At 33.1% G+C, this 22,995-nt stretch overlaps 2 protein-coding genes across 3 annotated transcripts in view; one reads left to right on the forward strand and one right to left on the reverse strand.

The window, feature by feature from the left end:
* The window catches only part of LOC111507253 (fibrinogen C domain-containing protein 1-B), a 32,278-nt gene extending 11,534 nt beyond the window's left edge, over positions 1-20,744 (reverse strand). The window contains exons 1-5 of the mRNA XM_023162542.2: positions 20,739-20,744; positions 19,681-20,036; positions 17,462-17,589; positions 11,829-12,050; positions 8,370-8,601 (exon numbers count right to left, since the gene is read on the reverse strand). Coding sequence (XP_023018310.2) covers positions 8,408-8,601; positions 11,829-12,050; positions 17,462-17,589; positions 19,681-20,036; positions 20,739-20,744 — 906 coding nt within the window. The 3' untranslated portion in view covers positions 8,370-8,407. The remainder of the gene's footprint in view (positions 1-8,369; positions 8,602-11,828; positions 12,051-17,461; positions 17,590-19,680; positions 20,037-20,738) is intronic.
* The window catches only part of LOC111512054 (microfibril-associated glycoprotein 4), a 123,672-nt gene that overhangs the window by 27,843 nt on the left and 72,834 nt on the right, over positions 1-22,995 (forward strand). The gene's annotated exons all lie outside the window — the stretch shown is intronic.

Consider the following 22,995-nt stretch of genomic DNA (forward strand, 5'->3'; position numbering starts at 1 on the left):
TAGTAAGATCAAACGAAAAACTATCACACACTAAGGATATCTTATGGGGCGTTCCACAAGGTTCAGTACTGGACATGATTCTTTTTCTCACCTATGTAAATGACCTCGTTACTCTCTCAATTCAAGGAATTTTTACCATCTTTGCGGATGACACCACGCTCCTTTGGCATGGAAAAAATACTTCTAATATGAAAGAAACTATCTCTAGTGATTTAGAAGTTGTGAAAAAATGGTGTGACACTAACTACTTGTGCTTTAATATTATAAAAACGAACAAACTCAACTTCAGCTGTAATATTAACAATTTATACTTGAATGGACAAATTCTTGAGAATAAAAAGCAATCTAAATTCCTGGGAATCTTCATGAATAACAAATTAAAATTTGATCAACATATTTCAGCTTTGAATGAAAATTGGCATCAGGATGTTATGCACTTCGAATAGTTTCAAATGAACTGAGTTCATCCACAACAGAAATGGTATATCATTCCCTGATTGACTCCCACCTGAGATATGGTGTTGCCTTCTGGGGATTTTGCAGTCAACAACTTTTTCATTCATTCAGTGTTTCTTTTGCAAAAGCGAGCGATTAGATACTTATGCAAGGTGGGAGTGCATGAGTCATGCAGACCATTATTTTTGAGAGAAAAAATTCTCACTGTTACTTGTATTTTCATACTTGAAACTGTTTGCCTAATTTACAAAAAACATAATATGGTTGAAACTCCGGAACATAAAAATTACATAACCCAGCAAGTTACTGAAAATAAAATACATCTTCCTGTTCCAAACAAGCCAGACAAAGTATTCTTTAATTTATGAAAGTAGAAAGCTGTATAATCATATACCTTACGAAATTAGGAAGGAAAAAAACTATAAAAGTTCAGAAATCTTGTTAAAAATGCCCTCGCAACTGAAGCGTACTACAATCTTGATGAATATTAGGTGAATATTAGGTGTTTTATTTGTTGTTTATATTGACACCTATACTTCAAATTATATTTTATACTGGGATATATGTTATTGTATTGCCATGACATGTGAACTCATGTTAAAATTTTGTATATTTGGTATTTACATCTTTTGAAAGGGAATATACAAAATATTTTGTCTACAATTTGTTAAATTTTATTTTCTATTGTTATATTTCATCTATTAGATATGTAAAATTAGTTTTGCTCAAATTGTGTTTCTGTGTATTTGTGTTTTAAATTGTTTCTTTTCTTTTATTATTTGAAGTGTTATATATACCTGATTTTTTAACGAGCTTCATCAATAAGATTGTATTTTCTTGGACAATAAAGTATATGTCTATCTACCATAATAGGTGTTACCGTACTACATGCATCTCTTATTTTCTGTTTGAGATGGTCGATATCTGTACTTGGTGTTGAGAAAACTCATTTCTTATGTATCCCCAGACAAAAATATCTACAGGAGTAAGATCTAGGGTTCGATTTGGCCAGTTATTTGTGTGACGCTCCCGCTGTATATATTGTTGGATACATGTTATTTCGAGCGGTCATTTTATAAGTTTAACAAAAGTTTAACTTCATACAGCAGGTCGCACAGATCTTTAATATGGGTGGGACGTGTCTCTTGGTTAGGAATAGAAAACATGTTTTATTTCATTATTTTTTTTGTAGTTTAATATATATGGCTATATTATACGTTTACATTGATGCACAATCTAGGAGGACACAAACTCGTTTAGTACATGAGGCATGAGACATTTCACATGAGTATCAATTATATCACATTACAAGTCTATTTCTGAAATTACAGCTTGTTTTAAAAAAAAATACGCATCTCGCCGTAGATCATCGAACTTTCGGAGCACAGCAACTTTATACTTTCCGCACTTTTTTGTAATCTCCCATTGAATTCCTATTCAATTAGTTCACCTTTCACTAATTCATAACTACATGGCTATTTAACTGAATCTAGAATCTAATCTAGTTCTGACTCTCTGAATCTGACTCTCGGAACTCTCTTTGTCTGATTCTTCACTCGACTCCTGGATCTGAACGATATTGGCTTATTTAAACATGTCTCACTGCCATCAAAGTTGGCCTAATTATTCCTACACATGTCTTGGTGTACGTGAGAAGGTCACTGGCTTACAATATCGAATTGTTATAGATATTTCGCAACAGGATGATACACAAAGAAATTGTTGAGTAACCATCTGTATATTGTGCAATACCCATCAATTTTAACGAGTTTCTCGTGCTGTTTTTGGTCCAAAACTGGACCCTCGTGTGACCTCGTTTACATGGCCTTCCACGTGTCGATCTATTGGAACATCAGATATGTTGAAATGGCTTTCACGTGTCGAACTATAGCAACATCAGATATGTTGAAATTTCCCTCTCTTCTGTCTGAGTCACGTTTCAGTTTTCAAGATTTGATCATTTGATTTTCTTTCTTGCTGAGCTCCGTGGTTCGAATGTATAGGCTTAGGTGAGTGCACTTTTGATTGAATATTAACTTTGATTTTGGAAACTCATATATTCATCAATTATTATACGTCTTTTTCGCGGTTGAATTCAAATATAATTATATCTTGAGCTCAAATAGTTCATGGATCATTTCAAAATTATTTATGGGGTTGGTACATTTGATCCTTTGTTTCCAATCCATTTATTTGGGAATATTGCATCTAAATGTACCTTTACTATTGCTGCATTATAGGGAGGATCGCCATCTTGTTGAAAATATTGTATTTCATGGCAGATATTCAGTGGCAATTCATCTAAGTAGCTATCGAATTCGAATAGAAAATGAAGATATATTTCACTATTCAAATGATTATCGTAAAAAAAGAGCCAAGAATATTTGTTTCCACAATTCCCAACCAAACATTTACTCCGAACCTGGTAAAGAACAATTTTGATTGGCATAATGTCTGTAACTGGCCAATTCTGAATTCAAAAAAAGATGTTTTCACTGTGTAAGTTTTTATGTGGTAATATTTGCTTACTCATTACATTCAATTGATTCCTCTCACTTTCAGTAACCACAAATTTTCTTGTTTTCTTTTTGTCAAATGCACTATAGTCCTCCAAATTTCTTTCTAATCGGCTAAACATTTGGATGTTTGACAACTCGGGTATAGCTCAATATACATATTCCTTGCCAAAAGAGGATTTCTATTTGATTTTGCATAACTGAATAGCATACCAGTCCTTTCATCAATTGAATACATCCCTGATATGTTCATTAACGTCTGACAGTTCTCAACAAATATCAACAACGCATTCATTTTTCCTGTCATAGAAATCAAACAAAGCCTCCGCGCGTTCAAGATGGTGATGACAGTCATCAACCGAAGACGATTGTGGATACTAACAATCGAAACGTCGTGAAGTAACTTGGTTTGAAATCTCGTAACTTTTTATTTTTGTTCAATTGTTCTGTTTTTACTGGTATTTTATTTCACTATTATTTCATTTCAGGTTTTTTTGCTTAATATAATTGTTATTTTCAGCACTTCATTTTCAATTATCATTTTTATTTATTAGTCATTTCAGGGATTTCAAATCATTTTATATAATATCAGAAAATGAAAGTTCGAATTAATGAAATTCATCATGAAACATTGTCAATCATCTTCTTCACTTGTTTTCCTCAAAACTTATAATTAATTTTAAATTGGACATAATGAAGACATTGAAGATTTGTTTTTAACATTTGGCATTATCAAAATAATTGAATGATTTACCCTGTATCCATAAATGATATATTTACTACTTTTGATATTGACTTTCTGTAACCAAGAATGATCATTTTACGGAAACTAGTTGTGTCATTAAATAGCACATTTTTCGACAGAACCATTTATAAGTTAGGCATGCGATATTGGAAAATTATTTCTTAAGAAGAATTCATTTTGGACACATACAACATTTACAGTTCAACTAAGGCAACAAGAACATTTATTTATAAGCTTTGTTTTGTCGCTTCTGGAACAGCGGATATAACTCTATCCCTGGGTGATGCTGGATTAGCGAACTCGGGTTCATAACTTATAAAAGGCTTTTAAAAAAAGAAAGTAACATTTTGCAACTCTTGTCTTGAGTAGGTTGGTTTATTTTTTTCGTGTTATTGACATCGTCTACATTGGTCATTAGCCTCGTGTCCTGAGTAGGCGATGTTAATTACTCCCCGAGTCCCCTAGGGAGCATCATGACATTTGCAGTCCATCAGCCATGTAACATTACAGAATGGTTCCTGCTTCAACTAGATAAATTATCTCGAGAAAAATATCTGGTCGAGCCGATTGGTTTATTATTCATCAAAATTATACCCTTGACGTGAATTTCAAAATTTTATTCAAATTTTCACTACAAATTCATCACAAAGTTCTCCATTAGAATTATTCAAACAAAAAAATATTCCTGATACGAATTTTTGATTAACGCCAGAAATCGAATCAAACAGTGATTATTCAAGAGATATATATCTACTCTGTATGTAAGTAATATGATGACCCATTATTGAAAAAAAACAATATCATAGTTTGAGAATATGCAAAATAGCGAAAAAAGTTATCAAGTTAGGTAACATTTCGAAAGCGGTTTCTGAAATGATAAAAAATGAGACTAACTACATCCATATCAGAACAAAATAAATATAGATGACCTTCAATTAGCTGCTCAATCTTTCAATTCTATTGATAAAAGAACTCAGATTGTTACTATAAAATCTCAGAGTGAACGATCTTCAGCCAGTTCCATGTTATTATCTTCTTGTACTTTTTGAGATGTTTATAAGGAATTATTCTACCAGTTCATTTCATTAACTCTTATGTTCCATACTCAATTCTCAAATATGTTGCAGAATATCATGTCAATATGCCATCCTTTGAATTGTCCCTTCATCACTGGATGTTTTCTAACATCTTTGAGACAAGCTCTCATCAGACCCTTCCAGGACCTTCCATGAAAAAGTGTTCTTTCTACAGTTATCTAGGTACTTGAGAAGAAAGAACTATATTATTTCCATTAATTCGGTTTCGGGAAGGAACCAGCTACACATAGCGCGATTATTCAATTTCATAAATATATTGTTGGTTATCACGATAAAAACAATTCGACTGAATGTATTCTGCTTATTTTATATCATTGACTTACTTGTTACTCCAAAAACTCAATAATTTTGGGATTCGTAAAAATGCATCACAATGGCTAGTATCTATTTTTGATAACTGAATTCAAATAGTACAAATGATTTGTAGTGACTTAATATTTATGAGTCTTCTTCTTTATCAGTTGAAACAGGTGTTTGATCGGCACACTACTTTTCATATTCATGATCATTTGAGGGACACTATGTTTTTTGCAGATTATACAGTAGTAGCATCTTCATCCAAGACTTTCGATGATTTGAGTGTTGACGTATCTGTATCTGTTCATAAAATAAAAAATTATTGCATTTCAAATGGACTGGTTCTGAATGAAAATGAAACCGATTTGAGGGTGTTCTCGACTAGTGATCTGAATGTAATGGAATAAAATAATGAACTAGTTAAATTTCTTGTAGTTTTCATAGCTTCTCAGCTTTCTTGGTTTGATCAAGCTAATTTTTTTCTCAAAAAACTCGCAACCCATTGTTTCGTTCTGTGGCAACTCCGATCTGAAGTTAATATCAACTTCCTGCGGTCGAATTATTCTAGATATATTCATTCATGTTCAAGTTACAGTATATGGTCTGTTGATGCTATTCTAGATATGTTCATTCATGTTCAGGTTACAGTATATGGTCTGTTGTTGCTGCATGTTATTTTCGCACTGGAACAATTTGATTTTCTCGTCCATTCATATTCTGAATAGGGAACGTTCCTCCTGACGAAATTCAAGTAGTTTTCATGAAAGAGCTCTAAAACAACGTATTTAAAACTTATCATTTCAATCTTTTTATTTGAAAAATTATTTAAATACTTAAATAATGAAATAATGCATTCAACATTTAAAGGGATTCATTTCTATTTCACCATTTGTCAACATCGGTTATAGCTAATGAAGGACAATGAATCTGTTACCTATATGAGACAAACAAAGATGACATATTTCAGAGGCGTGCTGAAATTGAATTATATAACATGTTACCAAATTCAATGAAATCAATCCAGTTTACACAAATTTTTGTGGGTAAGGTGAAAAAATGCTTCTATTCACTATCTGCATACTTAGCATTTCAAATGTAATATTTGTATAACAAGTATGCAGTTAGTTAAAAAAATCTTCTTGAGAGCTACCCTTGTATTCTCAAGTTTGAGGAAATGGAGATTATTATCATTGTTATCAATTTTGTTGATATTATCATTATTGAACTTGCATCGTGTTTTGTTTGGATCTTCACATGATACAATTTCTCCCCAAACCTCTTCAATAATTCAAAAGAGTAGAGTGAGATTGGAACGACAGGTATATTCATAGCACCAAATTTGTTTTTTTTTTCGATAGTTTTGATAATTATATCTCCAGAATTTTGTACTGAATCCTCGTGGAGAGGATTTTCATTGAGTAAGTGGCATTGTTCCACACTGGGATGAGTCTCTCCGCAATCCCTGCACCATATCTCTTTGAAATGAACCGATGAACATGTTTCTATCTGATGAAGATCTTTTCTCTAGAGGCATGGGTTTCAAGGTCAACTAAATGAAAAAATGGGTAAATTCATGTCAGGTGTTTCAGTAATTGTTTCTTCACATTAGGGACTGCTTGTCACTAGTTATAATGCTTATTTCGAAGTTATCAAAGCAATTTTCAGGAAACATCCAATTGATTTATCTAATTATCTATTTATTTATTTATTTTATATATTTCATTTATACACTTTTCTGCAGGTTGTACATACCTGCAGAACAGGGATATAAGTCAAATCACAATACAATACAATTACAATAAGTTATAAAATAAAAACAATACATATAGAATTAGCTGAAGTGAAAAGACCTAATCTCAGAGATGCAACAGTAAAAAATATCGAGCTGACAACTTGCAGAATTGCATATGACACACAAGTTATGTAGAGGTGAACGTTGCAGAATATTTGTACGTGGTATTGGCAGATAAAAAGGATAAACCAATTTAGAGGTTGATCTAGTTACATTAAAATTCAGTTTTTGCAGAATATGTGGGTCAATAATTGAATTATTAATCAGTTTAGAAAAAAAAAGTGTAGTGACAATCACGACAGCCACTCAAGCTATTCATAGCATGTCTAGCTAACAATGCATCAAGGGGAAATTCAATTGGTGGATAGATATTGTTTGATCTATAGGAGAGAAGTTTCAGGAAACGACGTTGTACTGACTCAACTTTCTCTGTATACAACTGATGAGATGGATTCCAGATTATGGATGCATATTCTGATTTTGATCTGACGAAAGCACAGTATAAGGTTTTTGATGTAGATGGATTCGAGAATTCTCTGAAAATTCTTGCAATGAATCCATACATTCTGTTTGTGGCAGACAGAATTACTTTAATATGTGGTACGAAGAAAAGTTTTGTGTCGAAGGTAAAATCTAGATCGGTGAATGTGAGAGGCCGTTGAAGTGAAATATCGTTTATCAAATATTGATTTGAAAATGGACGATTTTTTAGTGTGTACGTCATTACATAACATTTGCTGGCGTTTAAAGGAAGATTATTGCGAAAACACCATTGCTCAACACGTTTCAGATTGGGAAAGAGTTGAAGACAGTCCTCGATGCCATTGATCTCACAATATAATTTCTGGTCATCCGCGTATATCAAACAATTGATGTCAATGACCTCAAATATGTCCTTTATGAAGGTGTTGAAGAGAAGAGGTTGCTTCCTCGTGGAACACCCAAGGAAGCTGCATATTCCACGAACTTGAAGCCATTGAATATAACATACTGACGTCTGTCAGTGAAGTATGATAGAAAACGTTGGATCAGGGTCAGAGAAAATCCGCACCTGTACAATTTCGATGGCAGTAATCCGTGATCAAATCTGTCAAACGCTTTAGAGAAGTCCATATATATGACATCACTTTGGTATCTTCTATCAAGGGTTTCAGAGATAGATTGGGTAACATGATTATCGAGCGACCTCTCATAAAACCATATTGAAGTGGTGTAATTTGATTGCTCGAATGAGGATATAACCTGCTATAGATGAGGATTTCAAACACTTTGGCGAAGCTGCATATTATTGATATGGGTCTATAATTACCGACATCCTATTTTTCATAAATTGACCATAAATTGACCATATATTAATATTGTAGAAGGACGAGCCAAAACATATGCACAATCTCTGACAATCAGTGCAGGCATGCTGTCGGGAGCTGTAGGCATTTTTGCTTTTATATGTTTCTTATCATACTTACTTGCCAAAACAGCACAATTTTGTGAATGCTCATCTTGGTCATAATCTTTTGTTGTGAATTTTTTTTTCCAAATGATATCTTAATGAGTCTCCAGCATCGCCACTGGACTTCCCAAGATTTTTTAATGGATATCCATCTTGTTCGGAACCAATCGCAAATTCCTTGTAATGTGCATATGCTGTTATATTATCCCTGTCAGTGATCTCGACAAGCAACTCACTGGACTGAGAATCTGGAAAGGGTGAAAACAAAAATGATTGCTATCGTGAATAACAAGATGAGTACTTGTTGGGTTAGCAAAAAAAAATCACTTGGATTTAATTGTGATCTATCGGATTCATGAAGGAAATGGTCAGTCCTTGATGAACATTTTTATACGTTTATTTCACAATACTTCATTGTGAGAACAGTTCACACAGTTTAAGACACTACAAAGCTTTTTTCATCACCTAGTAACTTCATCAGCCTCACCTGAAATATGAGAAGTGTAATGAAGTGATCAACCGGATTTCAACAACAAACAAACTTTTCATCGGTCTCTTGACGATGAATATTATACGTAAAGTTCGCACTCCGACGATGACATTCAACAGTCTCATTCAAGTCTTTCACTGAAGCAGACACTATAACCTTATTGTCACCCCTATAATTTGAAATTTCATCGCTCATGTCGGTTCGTATCCGTGAAATCCTGCCTAGAACATGAAATATCCTACTGCGAATACGATTCGGTAAGTCTTCATTAACTCCATCATAATCATTTACCAAGTCCGATAATAGATCGCACACTTTCGTCGATTTCCTTCCTTTTCGTGTCATGTGAATAATCAGTGACAGCATAAACTATTATTGAACGTGACTGATCTTTTTTCAGTACTCTACGAAGAAATTTTTGCTTCAAATCAATATCTACCCTATCAGTATTTACGCCCCGAATGGATGATTAATAATTCAACTCATACACTCTTGAATAAATTGATGGATGTAGCCATTAATACGTGGTAGGCGATCATAATGAAAAGAGAAATGAAAATTTCTATGTGCAGTAACGTTAGTTACAATTAAAAATGGTAAAGAACATAGAAATTTTCATTTCTCTTTTCATTACATTCTTAAATGAGTATGATTCATATTGTAACTGACAGCAATGATTAAAATTTTTGATTAAAAAAACAAGAAAAAACAACGTGATTCAATGTATTTCACTCTGTACTACTGTACACCCTGTAACTGAAGATACGCATATTACTCTACGAGTGATATGAATTTGAAAAAAAAATTCAAATATCATTCGTTAACTAGTTGAGAATTGGGACAGCCTGTATATAAATCGCAAGTGACAACAACACAGGTTATCGTCCCGAACACGACAAACAGAATAAAAAATGCTCTATTCGAGCTGGAAATTACAGAAAAATTCAATTACTGAAAGACCAGTTGCTCACTTTTTTACGATCAAATCGTTCTTATTCATCTATTTAAAAGTTTCAAAAAACATTCATTTTTTTTCAACTTTATCTACGTCACAACCAAGGCGTGGATTCGAATTCTTGAGATCTGATTGAAAAATTAAGATGTCCTTTAATAAGCTGAGACGACGCCAGCCAATAAATATACTTATATAAATTGACGAGGAATGGGGAATATATGATAATTGGCAACGAGCTTTGCTACTCTCTTAAATATGGCATAAATATTACTGAATTAGTAAACAAGTAGCAGGAAACTAAATACACATGAAACACGGAGATTTGTTTCTAGTGAAGCCAATAAATATGAATAGATAATATGAACATAAAAATTCCATGATAATTATAACTCAATACTTTAAATCAATAGGGATTGTTCAATCAACAGCTATCGATTGAATCAAAATAGGTATGCATGAACAATATTGAAGAGAAAACATTTTTTACAAGTTTAAACGATCAATAATCATTCGGTAACAATAATGAATAAAACGCATAACTTCTTTATTTCAATGTTCCACTTGACATTGAAGGAGAAGACATGTAGGTACTCACTCTGTTTCAAGAAGTAGGTTTTCACCCCGGAAGGGGTGAAATTCCACGAGTCTTCGTGAAATTGAAGACACGACCAGACCGAAATTATTTAAAAAAATTTTTTCTCAACCACGCTAGTTAGAGGCGTATCTCGCACAGAATTTCTTATAAAATGGAAATCGGCGCTCAAGGTAGACAATCGGACAACGACATAGCAGGCAGTGAACGATCATGATATAGATGTAGCCAAATTTTCCGGATAAGGTTGAATCTATTGAATTTAACATCAACTCTTTAATATCTTGAATTATTTACCTTAGATTCTTTTCAGGCTTCTGAAGTTAAATAGGTACATGAAGTTTGAAATTTATTTTATCGAACAGCACCGACCCTTTTCTCTGCTCGATATTCGTTCACTCAAGCTTCGCACCGTCGCTTCATTTGTCCTCTATCCACCTGCACGCCATTTTGATTGAACTATCGAAATGTATATACAGGTTGTCCCAGTCTCTCATTAATGAACCGTTACACAATGTTTTCGTCATGCTGCCACGAAAGGCAGATAACTGTTACCATTTGAGAGCAACATTTGTTATCTGCATTTCATGAGTAAGGTGAACCTTGGTAACATTATTGAAGAGTGGATTATCATAACTCTCCAACCTGTTTTTTCTTTAGTAATTTTGGTTCAAGCATATCCTAAATGTATATTTACACAAGTTCTATTCGAAGTTTCGAATCTTTCATTCTGAAAAGTATTTCAAATGCACAATATGCTTTTATATTATTGGATGTATCAATGAACCTGGCAATTAGAGTGAAAATATCCCAGGAAAACTCAATAGGTTCAACTCATCATTCATCAACGAAAAGAAGATATAGAACAACATACTATTTTTTTCGAAGATATCCAATCATAAAAACATCGAATTGATCAACCGAATTCTCTAATATTCATATTTATCAAACTTCATGACTATTTAACACTGAAGGAAAAAAAACCGGTTTCTTCACTACTAGACTAAAAATAATTCATAGAATGATGTACCAAAGTGCTGGTTCAGTTTCACTTGTCACTGATTCAAATAAAAGTTAGTTGAGAATTATTTATAAGCATTTATACAATTGATTATTATCTTTCATGAATAATTGTTTCGTTAACTAAAAAAGGCCTTTGCGCCAAATGAAATTCAACTCATTTCTGTATAAAAAACTGATTCACGCTATCTAGGATTGACTCAAATGCTTTTTGAAGATCAATAGGGCTCTTTGTTCAGTAGTAAATGAGACTCAAACATTTTCACATTGTGAATGAACAGGCACAGATACTAAATTCAATTCATACAATAAAAAGGAGAATCGCTTTTTTGTGATACAACCATATTGATAACAACTTTCATTTTCGGAAATTCTAGAAATCATGAATGATATGTTTGATTCATAATATATCAGTTACCTGTAGAAATATGAATATTTTCCAGTCCCAGCCAGAATTCTTCGTTTAAATTTCCAAAACCAAATTTATACTCCCGCCAGCCTAGAAAGAAGTCTTGGGAACCGTCCAATCTTCTGTGAATATGAGTCCAACCGCCGCCTTCAGTTTCCATGTCACATAAAACCATGAAAGGCTTGATAGCGTTTGTGGGTTGGATTTCATATATTCCAGAAATATTTTGACCTGAAAGAATATCAAAAACTTCACCAAATCTATTTTTCTCTCAAGATTCCGTCCAGTATCAATCACTCACGAGGTGTGTGTGCAGGGTAGTTTACTTCTCTATTTCATTTTTGTTTTCTTTCGTGTAATTCAATGTTGATATGAGAATAGTTTCTAAAAAGCTTCTTCTTACAATTTGTGACTGAAAGTTACTCCTTTGCATAATATACACGTCTTTGTAAAGAGTTCATTTTGAAATTAATTAATTCCTTTCTTTGTAAGATTCCAACATTTTTTATATAATGATGTAAAAGTAGAAAGCCAAAACCTTTCTTTCCCAAAAATTAATATCTCCTGAAAATATACCCCTTTCAATTTAAACAAGATTCGCATGGCTCGGATTGAATCAAATGAGCGACAGAATGTCATTACGTACTGTCATCGATGACATGAGTAGGCAATTGCCTGAAGAGGTAATAAGGCAAGTGTCTTATTCCGAAAAATCGGATATCCGCCATTGAGGATGACAGTGTTCCATGTAAGCGAAATTTTACCTCTTTCATATACTTTATTGTGTAACAATTCTGTAAATGTTGTATGATTCAATTCCATAACAATGTTTGGAGCACAAACTGATTATGAAACAGCGTTTTTATATAATCTAATAAGCATATAAAAGGAGTTATTTCAGAGGTATTTTTTCTTTCGTGTAATTCTATGTTTATATGAAAGTAGTTGTTTCGAGGTGGCTTTTTATTCCAGTTTAAGTCTGAAACTTATTTGGATGATCTACACATTTCTGTGAAGTTTATTTTGAAATTGATTGTATCCTTTCTTTGGAAGATTTCCATATTTTCTGCATGAAATTGGAGAAGTAGTTTTCTTGTTCTCCATATTCAAACAAATTTTCACAATTGAGAAGGGCATATTTTAATGGGATATTCATTTTCGGGAAGGAAAGGTTTTGACTTTCAGGAAAGAAATGTTATAGCTTTCCACAACCTTTCTTTCCCGAACATGAATATCCTCTTAAAATATGTCTATCTCAAATATAAAGATTTTCAATTGACTCATATCATCTTTCTTCCTAAAGTTGGTAATGAGCGCCGTATATAGTCTAATCAACAAGTTCAGAAATATGTAAAATAGAGATAAAGGTCCTAAAAATATGAGCGATAGCTCAATCGATTCGGAATCACCTCTAGAAGAATGTTTTCGAAGGATTTTAGTGCAGGTGAAAAATTGCAATTGTTATTGACAAAATAAGAATAAAAAAATGGTATTCAGGTTTTCGTTATTAACTCAAAAAATATTAATATTCAAGCACTTTTTAAAAAAGCTCTTTAAAGAGTAGGAATTTTTCGACAAAAAAGTCCCGACTACCGAAACTCTATCTCCATTAATTTTAATTTGACATTGAGAATAGGGTTCCGCGCGGCTCTTACGGCATGCGCGCGTTGCCGCTAAAGAGAGTTTATCCAAAGTAATAATTTTTTTATAACATAAAATGTCATTTTAAAAATTAAAAAAAATCTAGTATCGTCTTAACACTTGAATGAATCGAGTCCCGTACAAAAAAGTTTGATCATCATTTTTCAAAAAGTTATTCAATTGTTAACTAACAATTTTTTTCCCAATCTCCGTTGGCATAAATAATATGATAAAAGGTATTGATAATTGGCTTATAAATTTTAAACTTCATGGAGCCCTTTTGATATATACTCCATACGATCCTGTGATAAAAGTTCATAAAAATTTATCAATTTGTTAATTATGACTTTTTATAACTATTGCAGAATGAAATATCTAAAAATTGTTGATGAAAATTTTTTTCAATTGATATTTAGCTAGGCTGTTTACACATTGAACAATGGCAGTTATTAACATAGGATATGAATTTTCTACGTGATTTGTTTATTAAATTGTTTTAGACAAATAGAGAAATTCAACGATTTTGAAAAAATGTTTTTTCGCTATTTTGTTGTCAAGAGGTAATCATGATTGAAAAAAGATTACTAATTTCAATTTTTAACTGTTCAAAATCGATTTTTTTATATTTCTATTGTTTGAATAATTAATTAAGAAATAATTTTGCTTTTGAAAATCATAATTTACACGGTTAACCGGTTCAATAGGAGAATTTTCTTTATTTATAATTCAATTGTTTATTAGTTCAACAATATTGACCAACGCTTATATGAAGAAGTGTCATGAAAATTATTGATTGATTGATATTAGAAAGTATTAAAATAAATAAAAAAAACATTTTTTTATGGCACTTCTTTTATATAAAGCTGTTTTTATAATTTTTTTCTGCTCCAGAAAAAAAATATAACGTTGGTCAATATTTGTTCATAACAAATTGTTGAACTAATAAACAATTAAATAATAAATGAAAAAAATTATTTTTTGCCAAACTATTTAGAAGTGTAAATTATGATTTTTGAAAGCAAAATTATTTCCTAACTAATCATTTAAGCAATCAAAATATAAAAAAAATCGATTTTTAATAATTAAAAATTGAAATTAAGATTTTTTTCTAATCATAATTATTTGTAGACAACAAATTAGCAAAATAAAATTTTCAAAAATATTGAATTTCTCTATTTGTTTAAAACAATTCAATAAGCAAATCACGTGAAAAATTCATATCCTATGTTAATAAGTCACATTGTTTAATGTGAAAACAGACATAGTTGCATATCAATTGAAAAAAAAAAATTATCAACAAGTTATAGATATTTCATTTTGCAATAGTTATAAAAGGGCTCCACGAAGTTTAAAAATAGTAGGCCAATTATTTATACCTTTTATCCCATTATTTACGCCAACGGAGATTGGGAAAAAATTTGTTAGTTAATAATTGAATAACTTTTTAAGAAATAGTGGTAACACTTTTTTTTCTACGGGATTCGATTCATTCAAGTGTTAAGAAGATAATGGATTGTTTTCAAATTTTTGAAACGACATTTTATGTTATGAAAAAATTATTCTTTTTGATAAATTGTCTTCAGCGGCAGCGCGCGCATGCCGTAACAGCCGCGCGGAACCCTATTTACAGTTTCAGAGTTTCGAGAGATGAGACTTTTCTATCGGAAATTTCCTTCTCTTCAACGTGCTCTTTTTGAAATTGCTTAAATAATAATATTTTTTGAGTTATTACCGAAAAACTAAATACCATTTTTTTTAATCTTATTTTGTTAATCACAATTGCAATTTTTTACCTGCACCAAAATCCTTAAAAAAACATTTTTCTAATGTGATTTCGAATCGAATGAGCTATCGCTCATATTTTTAGGACCTTCATCTCTATTTTGCATGTTTTTGAACTTATTGATTAGACTATAAATATTCATTTATTTCACAGTACAATTTTTTTTGTTTTGTCAAATGTAACCTCATGATTGAATGATTGTCCAAACACCTAATTTTGGTAATTATACAAATGGCAATTTATGTTACTAACAGCAGAAAGAAAAAATTGCGCTAGGATTTGTAATCGAGAAAACCGTGATCATCATGTCGTACCACTCACTTGACACCACTGAGCTATTTGGTGTTGATTTACAAAACGATAATTTCCATCGTAAAGCCATTCCACTAGCCGTATTCATTTTGTGAATCAAAATATGTCTGCTATAATAATAACATTGAAGCTGTTTTTGTATAGAACAGAAAATACTGGAGCGTCATATTAATGCGGTTGGAAAAAAATGTGTGTGTGATTCGATTAAACAGAATTATTATGAGTATTCAAGTTGCCTTGAAACTTTGTTGGAATATTATATGTCAAATATCCTCAAGTATATCATGACAATGTCATAAATTATTGTCACTCTCAACTACTCTTCGAATATTTTTCGAAATGCCGTTTTCGCATCAAGAAAAATGTGATATGTTAGAATCCTACTTGGTTTGCCAGAAAAATAGCATAATAGCACTCCAGCATTACAGCAATTCGTTTCTCGATCGTGAATTACCTAATGGGCGTTTTTTTTTGCTGTGCTTCATCGTCGATTCAGTAACAAAGAGAAAGTTTTTGAGAAGAGGAGAACTAAAAAACGTTCTGTAATATTTGAAGGTACAGAAATGGACGTTTTAGCCTACTTTGAGGTAAATCGAAATGATTTCATCAGACTTTCATCTAGAGAAATAGCTGTTCAACTGTCTGTTATTCAAGGAATTCTGAAGAAACATGAGATTTCTCCTTATAAGTTAGGACCAGTGCAAACAGTAGAACCTGGTGACCCTGAGACACGATTGGAAATGAATGCTTCCATAGAAATATTATATGGTGCGATGAGGCAAATTTTTTAAATTTTGTGATGTTTAATTGAAAAAATTTCCATTATTCAGGTAATCTAATCCATTCCCACAATCCTCAAAGACGATTTAGTATTGATGTTTCGATGATTTCAATCTGAAGACTTATTAGATGATATATTTTCAGCAGGATGGAGCACCAGCACATAACTTCAGTGGCGTAAAAGAATAATGGGAGACTGTTTTGGAAACAGATGGATTATTACAAATGATCCTGTTAAATGGCCTTCTTGTTCACCAGACATGACACCTCTATATTCTTATTTTCGTGGATTTCTGAAATATGTGTTGAACAAGAAGCTTGTGTTTTTGAATATTTATTCGATATTTTATAAGAAATCTTTTGTACTAGTGAAAGAAATAAATATTCCCACATAAATCGCTCATTCTCTACTTCATGTAGAGTTATATTGAATCGAAATGCATGATAAAATATAGGGTGTTCCATTCGAAAAAAAACATTTTAGGAAATATTGTGAAAACCCGACTGTCATTTTTTTTTTGTTTTCAGCATCGAGAAGGCCATTGAAAATTTTACTAGTTTGCCCATTCAACCAAATTTGTTGTATGAATAAAAACGGAATTGGCAATGGTGCTTTCTTAATTTGGAATACCCTGTATATCTACGATTTCTCTAAGATGAATAGATTTTATCGTAATTATATTGATCAAAAATAACTGAACTGCTTGTTCCATTTTATTATGTGGATATCTGATGAACGGTTATAGTGATTGAAATGATTTTGAAAAGAATTCTCGCAAAATAAATTCTCCACAAAAAATTCGTGGAAAACTTCAAAATAATTAAATGAATATAGATAAATTGTATGAACGTATTGATATTGCATCCATAATTTGTATATTGAATGGGGTGGATCATGAAGATGTTTCTTTGTTGTTTGTTCATTTACTATCAATAGAACCACTGAACTTAATGAAATTGAAAAGGACTTCTCCACCAACCAGCTATTGTTCTACAAGAGTGATATTTCTCAAATGTCGAAACTTGAACCATCTGGGAATCAACTGTGTTTTCTTTGACTTGTGATTTCTACCGAAATCATCACACGTTGTGAAATAGATGTTAATATGAGGAGTGTTCCACTTACCATCTGTTTGAATTTCCTTACAGCTTTTTGGGAGCGATCTATTCGATTTTTGATGCTGATTACAGAAGTGAGATTTATCAACTCCTACTTGAGATTTGCAATTTGAAGTGAAATCGGAATAGAATGAGCTGAAATTTAAAATTATTATCGAATGAGCACTTGATCGAATCTCAATCATTTGAAATGAGGCTACAAAAATATTTCACGATTGTTTTTGAGCGGGACATTTCGTAGGATTGTTTTCAATTGAATTACAATAATCCTAGAAGGGTTTGATGTAGTTCAAGGTAGAAGTTTTCGAAGAATTTTCATTTCATACCGGTGAAATTCATTCAATTTAGTGCTTTCATTATCGTTTCGTGGCGCGTCACAATGCGAAGTGATGTGGAGGATTCTCCAATAAAGGCGCCTGAAACTTCTATTTGCGCTGCTTCATCAAAAACACGGTGATTATTTATTTTCTTGTTATCAATGGAAACAGTTTCACTGAACTTCTGGTACTGATGAAGTGCCCGCCGTCGAACTTTAAGAGTGCTCCAATGAACTCGCACCAGTATTTTGCAGTATTTTAACATCTGTAGTGATCATCTATCGTATGTCACCATAACTGAACTAACGCAATCAAGAAACCTGGAGAGTCGATAGCTGTTAAACTTAATATTTCTGACGCCTTTTACCGTGTGTGGCATGAGGGTTTGCTGGCCAAACTTCGATTCTATGGTTTGTCTTCGTGTATGGATTTTCAGCTTCTTGAAAATACATTTTCTGCAAGTGGTCGTTGGTGGATATATCTCGGATACTTTCACCATCAACACTGGCGTTCTCCAGGGAGCCATATGATATCCAACCCTCTTTTTATTGTATATTAACGATTCATTGATGAAAACCTAATATATAACTTTACTGACGACAGCACACTTGTCTCGCTATTCCATTTGGATTCCAGGATATAGGCTGCGGATACACATCTTCACCGGCAGCAGCAAATTGCATATTCAAATGTGGATCTAGTGGTGAATTTGAATTGGGATGAAAGTAACCAGGTTCAATTCAATGCCACGAAAACCCAGGCCTTGGTTTTCTCTAAATAGATGAATGTCTCCGAACCAGATATAATAATGTCAGGATAGACAATTCCGCTTTCTGCTTCGATAAGTTTGTATAGGATTAAAATGGACACCAATATGTCTTGACACAATCATGTCGCTGGAATTGCAAAAGCTGCTTCTCAAAAGCTTGAAACACTGTTCCGAGCCAGAAAACTGCAAAAATCTTAGTAACTTTTGATGCTTCATGAATATCAGATCAGACCTTCTTTGGAGTATTGTTCACATATATGGAGCTCTATCCCTAAGCACACCCTGAAGCTGCTGGATTCCATCCAAAAAAAAAACCAACCACCTGATTGGAGACACAAACATCACTTGCAACCTCAATAGTCTGGAGCATTGAAGAAAAGTTGAAGATTTGTCTCTTTCTTATTGATAGTTTCACGAAAGGTGTTCGAGTGACTTGACATATTTGATTCCAACAAGAGCGGTACATATCAGAAATACGTGACGAAATGTGGCTGCTCATTGTTTTGAAGTTCAACTCAGTACACCTCAAACTGCTCTCTCTTCACAACTCCTTCATTAAAAGAACTGCGTTCATTTCAAATATACTTCCTGAGAATGTTTTTCCAAATGAATTTAACCTCCAGCGATTCAAATCCAATGTGAATCGCTACTTCCGAAGAGGCACCGCTCTGCACCTAGAGGATTTTGCTGTAGTGCTTAGCAACTAATTCTAGTACATATTCATTGAGTAACCGCGATATCTTTCCTGAAACATTGTTGTTGTCCTTCTTTGCATCTTCGACATTTTCCATAAATATAAATAATTTCAGTTCTTTGTTGAAGTGCTAACACCATTGTTGTAAATAATTGAATTAACGCACAACCTCTAATACACAACACTGATTTTACGATTTTCAAGTTAACATTTGCCGGTGCTAATTCATTATATTTTTCGAAAAACAGAAAGGAGTGATGCAGGCTCCGAATAAAGTAACCGTTTCTTCAAAGATCCAAATTCAATTTGGTGAAATATAGTAAAAACCAAAGCTGTGAGTGAAGCTCTGATCATTATTTTTTAACTAATACAGTGACATATGAAGAAAATTGCAATATACAGTGACTCCACCACAAAAATATTTCCTAAGAAGATGTCATACTAACCTTTGTGATTTCACTATATTTTCCAGTTTTTCTATCAGTGTTTCCAATTGATCTTTGTTCGAAAGTCTCCCAGTAGATTGGAGTCGCGGTGTTTTGTTGGAAATATCTTGACATATTTTTTCATGTTTTGTTTCATCTCTTGTTTGATCTATCTGAGATTCTCCTATTGAAAATAGAATAATTTCTGAATCAATCAGAGCTTTTATTGAACTTGTATGACCTTCGCAGATGAATTTTATGCACTGGGGGAAAATATGTAATGTAATTCCGAAGTGCAAATTGTCAATAAATGTTTTGGTTGTTTCATACTTCTTGGTTTTATCTGTGATACTGAAAATATATGTATGATGCAAAACCTATTGCACAATAAATGGAATTATTTCAACTTGACCAGGAAATCAGAAAGGAAGGTATCAATTTTTTTAATTATAATCACACAATTCATCCATAGTAATCCAAGATGAGAGCTGTACCTACAAAAGATCTGTTCTCAACAGATGAATAAGAAGATTTCTCTTGCTTTGACGAGGAGTTCAGAAGTCCAGAAGTTGTGAAAAAATAAATCAGTATTTTTCTACACTTATTACATAAATGAACACTGTGAACTAACAAAGAGAGCAAACTCACTTACATTCAGAGTACAACAGATGGTTCTAAATCAATAACATTTTTGACAATATTATATGAAAATGTGGAAAATGAGGAAATATATTACGAATTAAACATACAAGGTTCATTTGGCTCTAGTTCTTTAATCTTAATACTCCATAGTTATGAAGGAATTCAAGCTGATCTGTTTCAGTTTGCTACGCAAATTCAGTGATCAGGGAAAACTTCAGTTCTTGAGAGAAATGAGCAGCAGTTGGTAAAAGTAAGTTTCAGAAATGGCTTTGTGTTTTTTTGAAAAAGGGGATTCTTACACATTAAAATTTTTGTGATCGAATGAAAATTGAATGGAATCTCAAATAAAAACTAGGAAATTGCACGTCAATTCTCCTCAACACGTTGTTCTCTGGTCGGGGCAGATTGAAAAAATGAATGAATATTTCACTTCTTACATCCATAATTCCAGTTCATAACTTCAAATCTTTATGAAAGGAGGTTTTTCAAAATAACTTTCGAATGGAACATCTTCAGCTCTCTCATTTAAAATTATTAAATTCTATTAAATCGAAACCCCCATCACATTGTCGTTGTGGTAAAGAATTCATATTTTTATAATTCCGGAAGCCACAGCGGCAGTAGCTCAGCTACCTTGGCCTTATCAGGTATCATCAACAGAGCATCTGGGATAGTAGCCTTGTATTCATGTAGAGGGTTCGATGGATGTGGACAATAATTTTCCCTTTACTGGAAGGATTCATATATCTGTTTGGAAAATCTGTTTGAAATCTGTTTTTCCGTTAATCAGCTGTCGCCCCCATACGAACGACTACTCTCAGAAGTTGAAAAACTTGTGCAAGCTGAGGACTATCGAGGTCTTACCTTTCAACATTTAATTCCTAACACGGGTTTGGAGTGATATATAAGCAAAAACAAGAATGAGAAGAACTTTTCTAGTGGCTCTTCCCAAGATATGACTGACCGCAAGACTCAGGAGGACCAACATAGTCAAATACGAACAGCGCGTGACAGTACTACCGAAATCTGGTATTGCAGAATTCACAAGTGTCGGACTGTACCACAGATGTGGCAGATGCGTAAACTGAAAAATGCGAGAAGGGACAAGAATTGGGAAGCCACAACACTAATTTTCAGTACAAAAAAACTTCAATAAGCACAGAGGCCCTATGGATAATCTGTACCAATGAAGAAAAACGAGACGTGAGAAAGTAATTGACGTGAAAATAGGTACTACATTGGTAGGTTATTATGTTCGGAAAGCTGTTGAAAACATTCAGAACTTCAAAATCAGAGGAAACCAAACCTCGCAAGGGAATCACAAGTGTGGGAAGAAAATCCCCATGGGATATTGCAAACCAAACACCAACGGAAATTCAACGTGAATGTTTGGGCTGGTATCATAGGAAACCATCCTATAGGACCATTCGTTCTACAGGACCGATTGAATGGAAAACGTTATTTGGAGTTCATTCAGAACGATTTGAATGGACTTTTGGAACATGTTCCATTGCAAACCCGAAGAGATATGTGGTATATGCATGATGGCGCTCCTCCTCATTTTAGTTTGATTGTGCGTGACCATCTGAACCATATTTTCCACAATAGATGGATTGGTAGAGGTGGGCCATATTCATGGCCATCGCGGTCTCCGGATTTAAATCCATTGGATTTCTTTCTGTGGGGGCATCTAAAAAGCCTGGTTTACGCTACACCTATTCACACAAGAGATGCATTGTTGAATAGAATAACATTACATTGTGAAGCCATACGAAACGACCCTGGAATGCTATTTCAAGTACAGAGAGGGTGTCTTCGCAGACTAAGAAAATGTATAGAGGGAGAAGGTGGTCATATCGAGCAGTTTCTGTAGCGGATTTTTCATTTCTGTTTGCTCTTGAGGCTCTTGAGTTTCGTTAGTTAAACGTGTTTGCATTATAAAAATTCGTTATGAAAATTTTACCTATCATTTCCATTTTCCTTAAAAACTAATATTTTCGAATAATGGTAGACATCTCAGGATAAATGTTGTTGAATTAACGTTATCATTATTAGTTCTGCTTTGATAATTATTCATTTCAAATAATGGTGGACGAGCGGGTTTGATGTCGTCGAGTGAAACTACATTTTTATCAAGACTCGTTGCTCCGATCGACTTTCCACACAAGTACTTTTACTCATAAAATTGTCCAAGTAACCTTAATTTGTTGAAAAATATTGAAAAATATCTGTCATTTCAAAGTTTTGGGGTGTGGACCAACGGGGGTAGTCCGTTCCTGACTTTGTAGCAAAACAACTGACTCTGCATGAAAGCTCATCGAAGGAATTCATTTGTTTAGTCAATTACCAAAATTTGGATGACTTTGAATATTCACTTGAAAAGTTATCAAAGAAAAACATTTTTCATTTTGTAACTTCGAGGGCCCGTTACTTGGTAACGAAGGATTTTAGGAAAAAAATTTATATGAAGTACTGGTGATATTTTGACACCATCTATACATTCCCGAGAGGAAAAGAGGAAGTCCAGGGACACCCTGTATAATATTTCTCATTCATTATCTTATGCAGACAATTTGAAGTTAGCAAAGGATGAAAATTTAGCTTTGAACAGTGAAAAGTTATTTGTATAAAACACATTTGTTAAAATACGGTGTGTACGCATTCGTTGAAACACTATTCAATAGTCCTGATAGT

Source organism: Leptinotarsa decemlineata, unplaced genomic scaffold (assembly GCF_025532065.1).
Source record: "Leptinotarsa decemlineata unplaced genomic scaffold, Ldec_3_MD MMD2_tig00000157_RagTag_RagTag, whole genome shotgun sequence".
In the NCBI taxonomy this organism is placed as follows: Eukaryota; Metazoa; Arthropoda; class Insecta; order Coleoptera; family Chrysomelidae; genus Leptinotarsa; species Leptinotarsa decemlineata.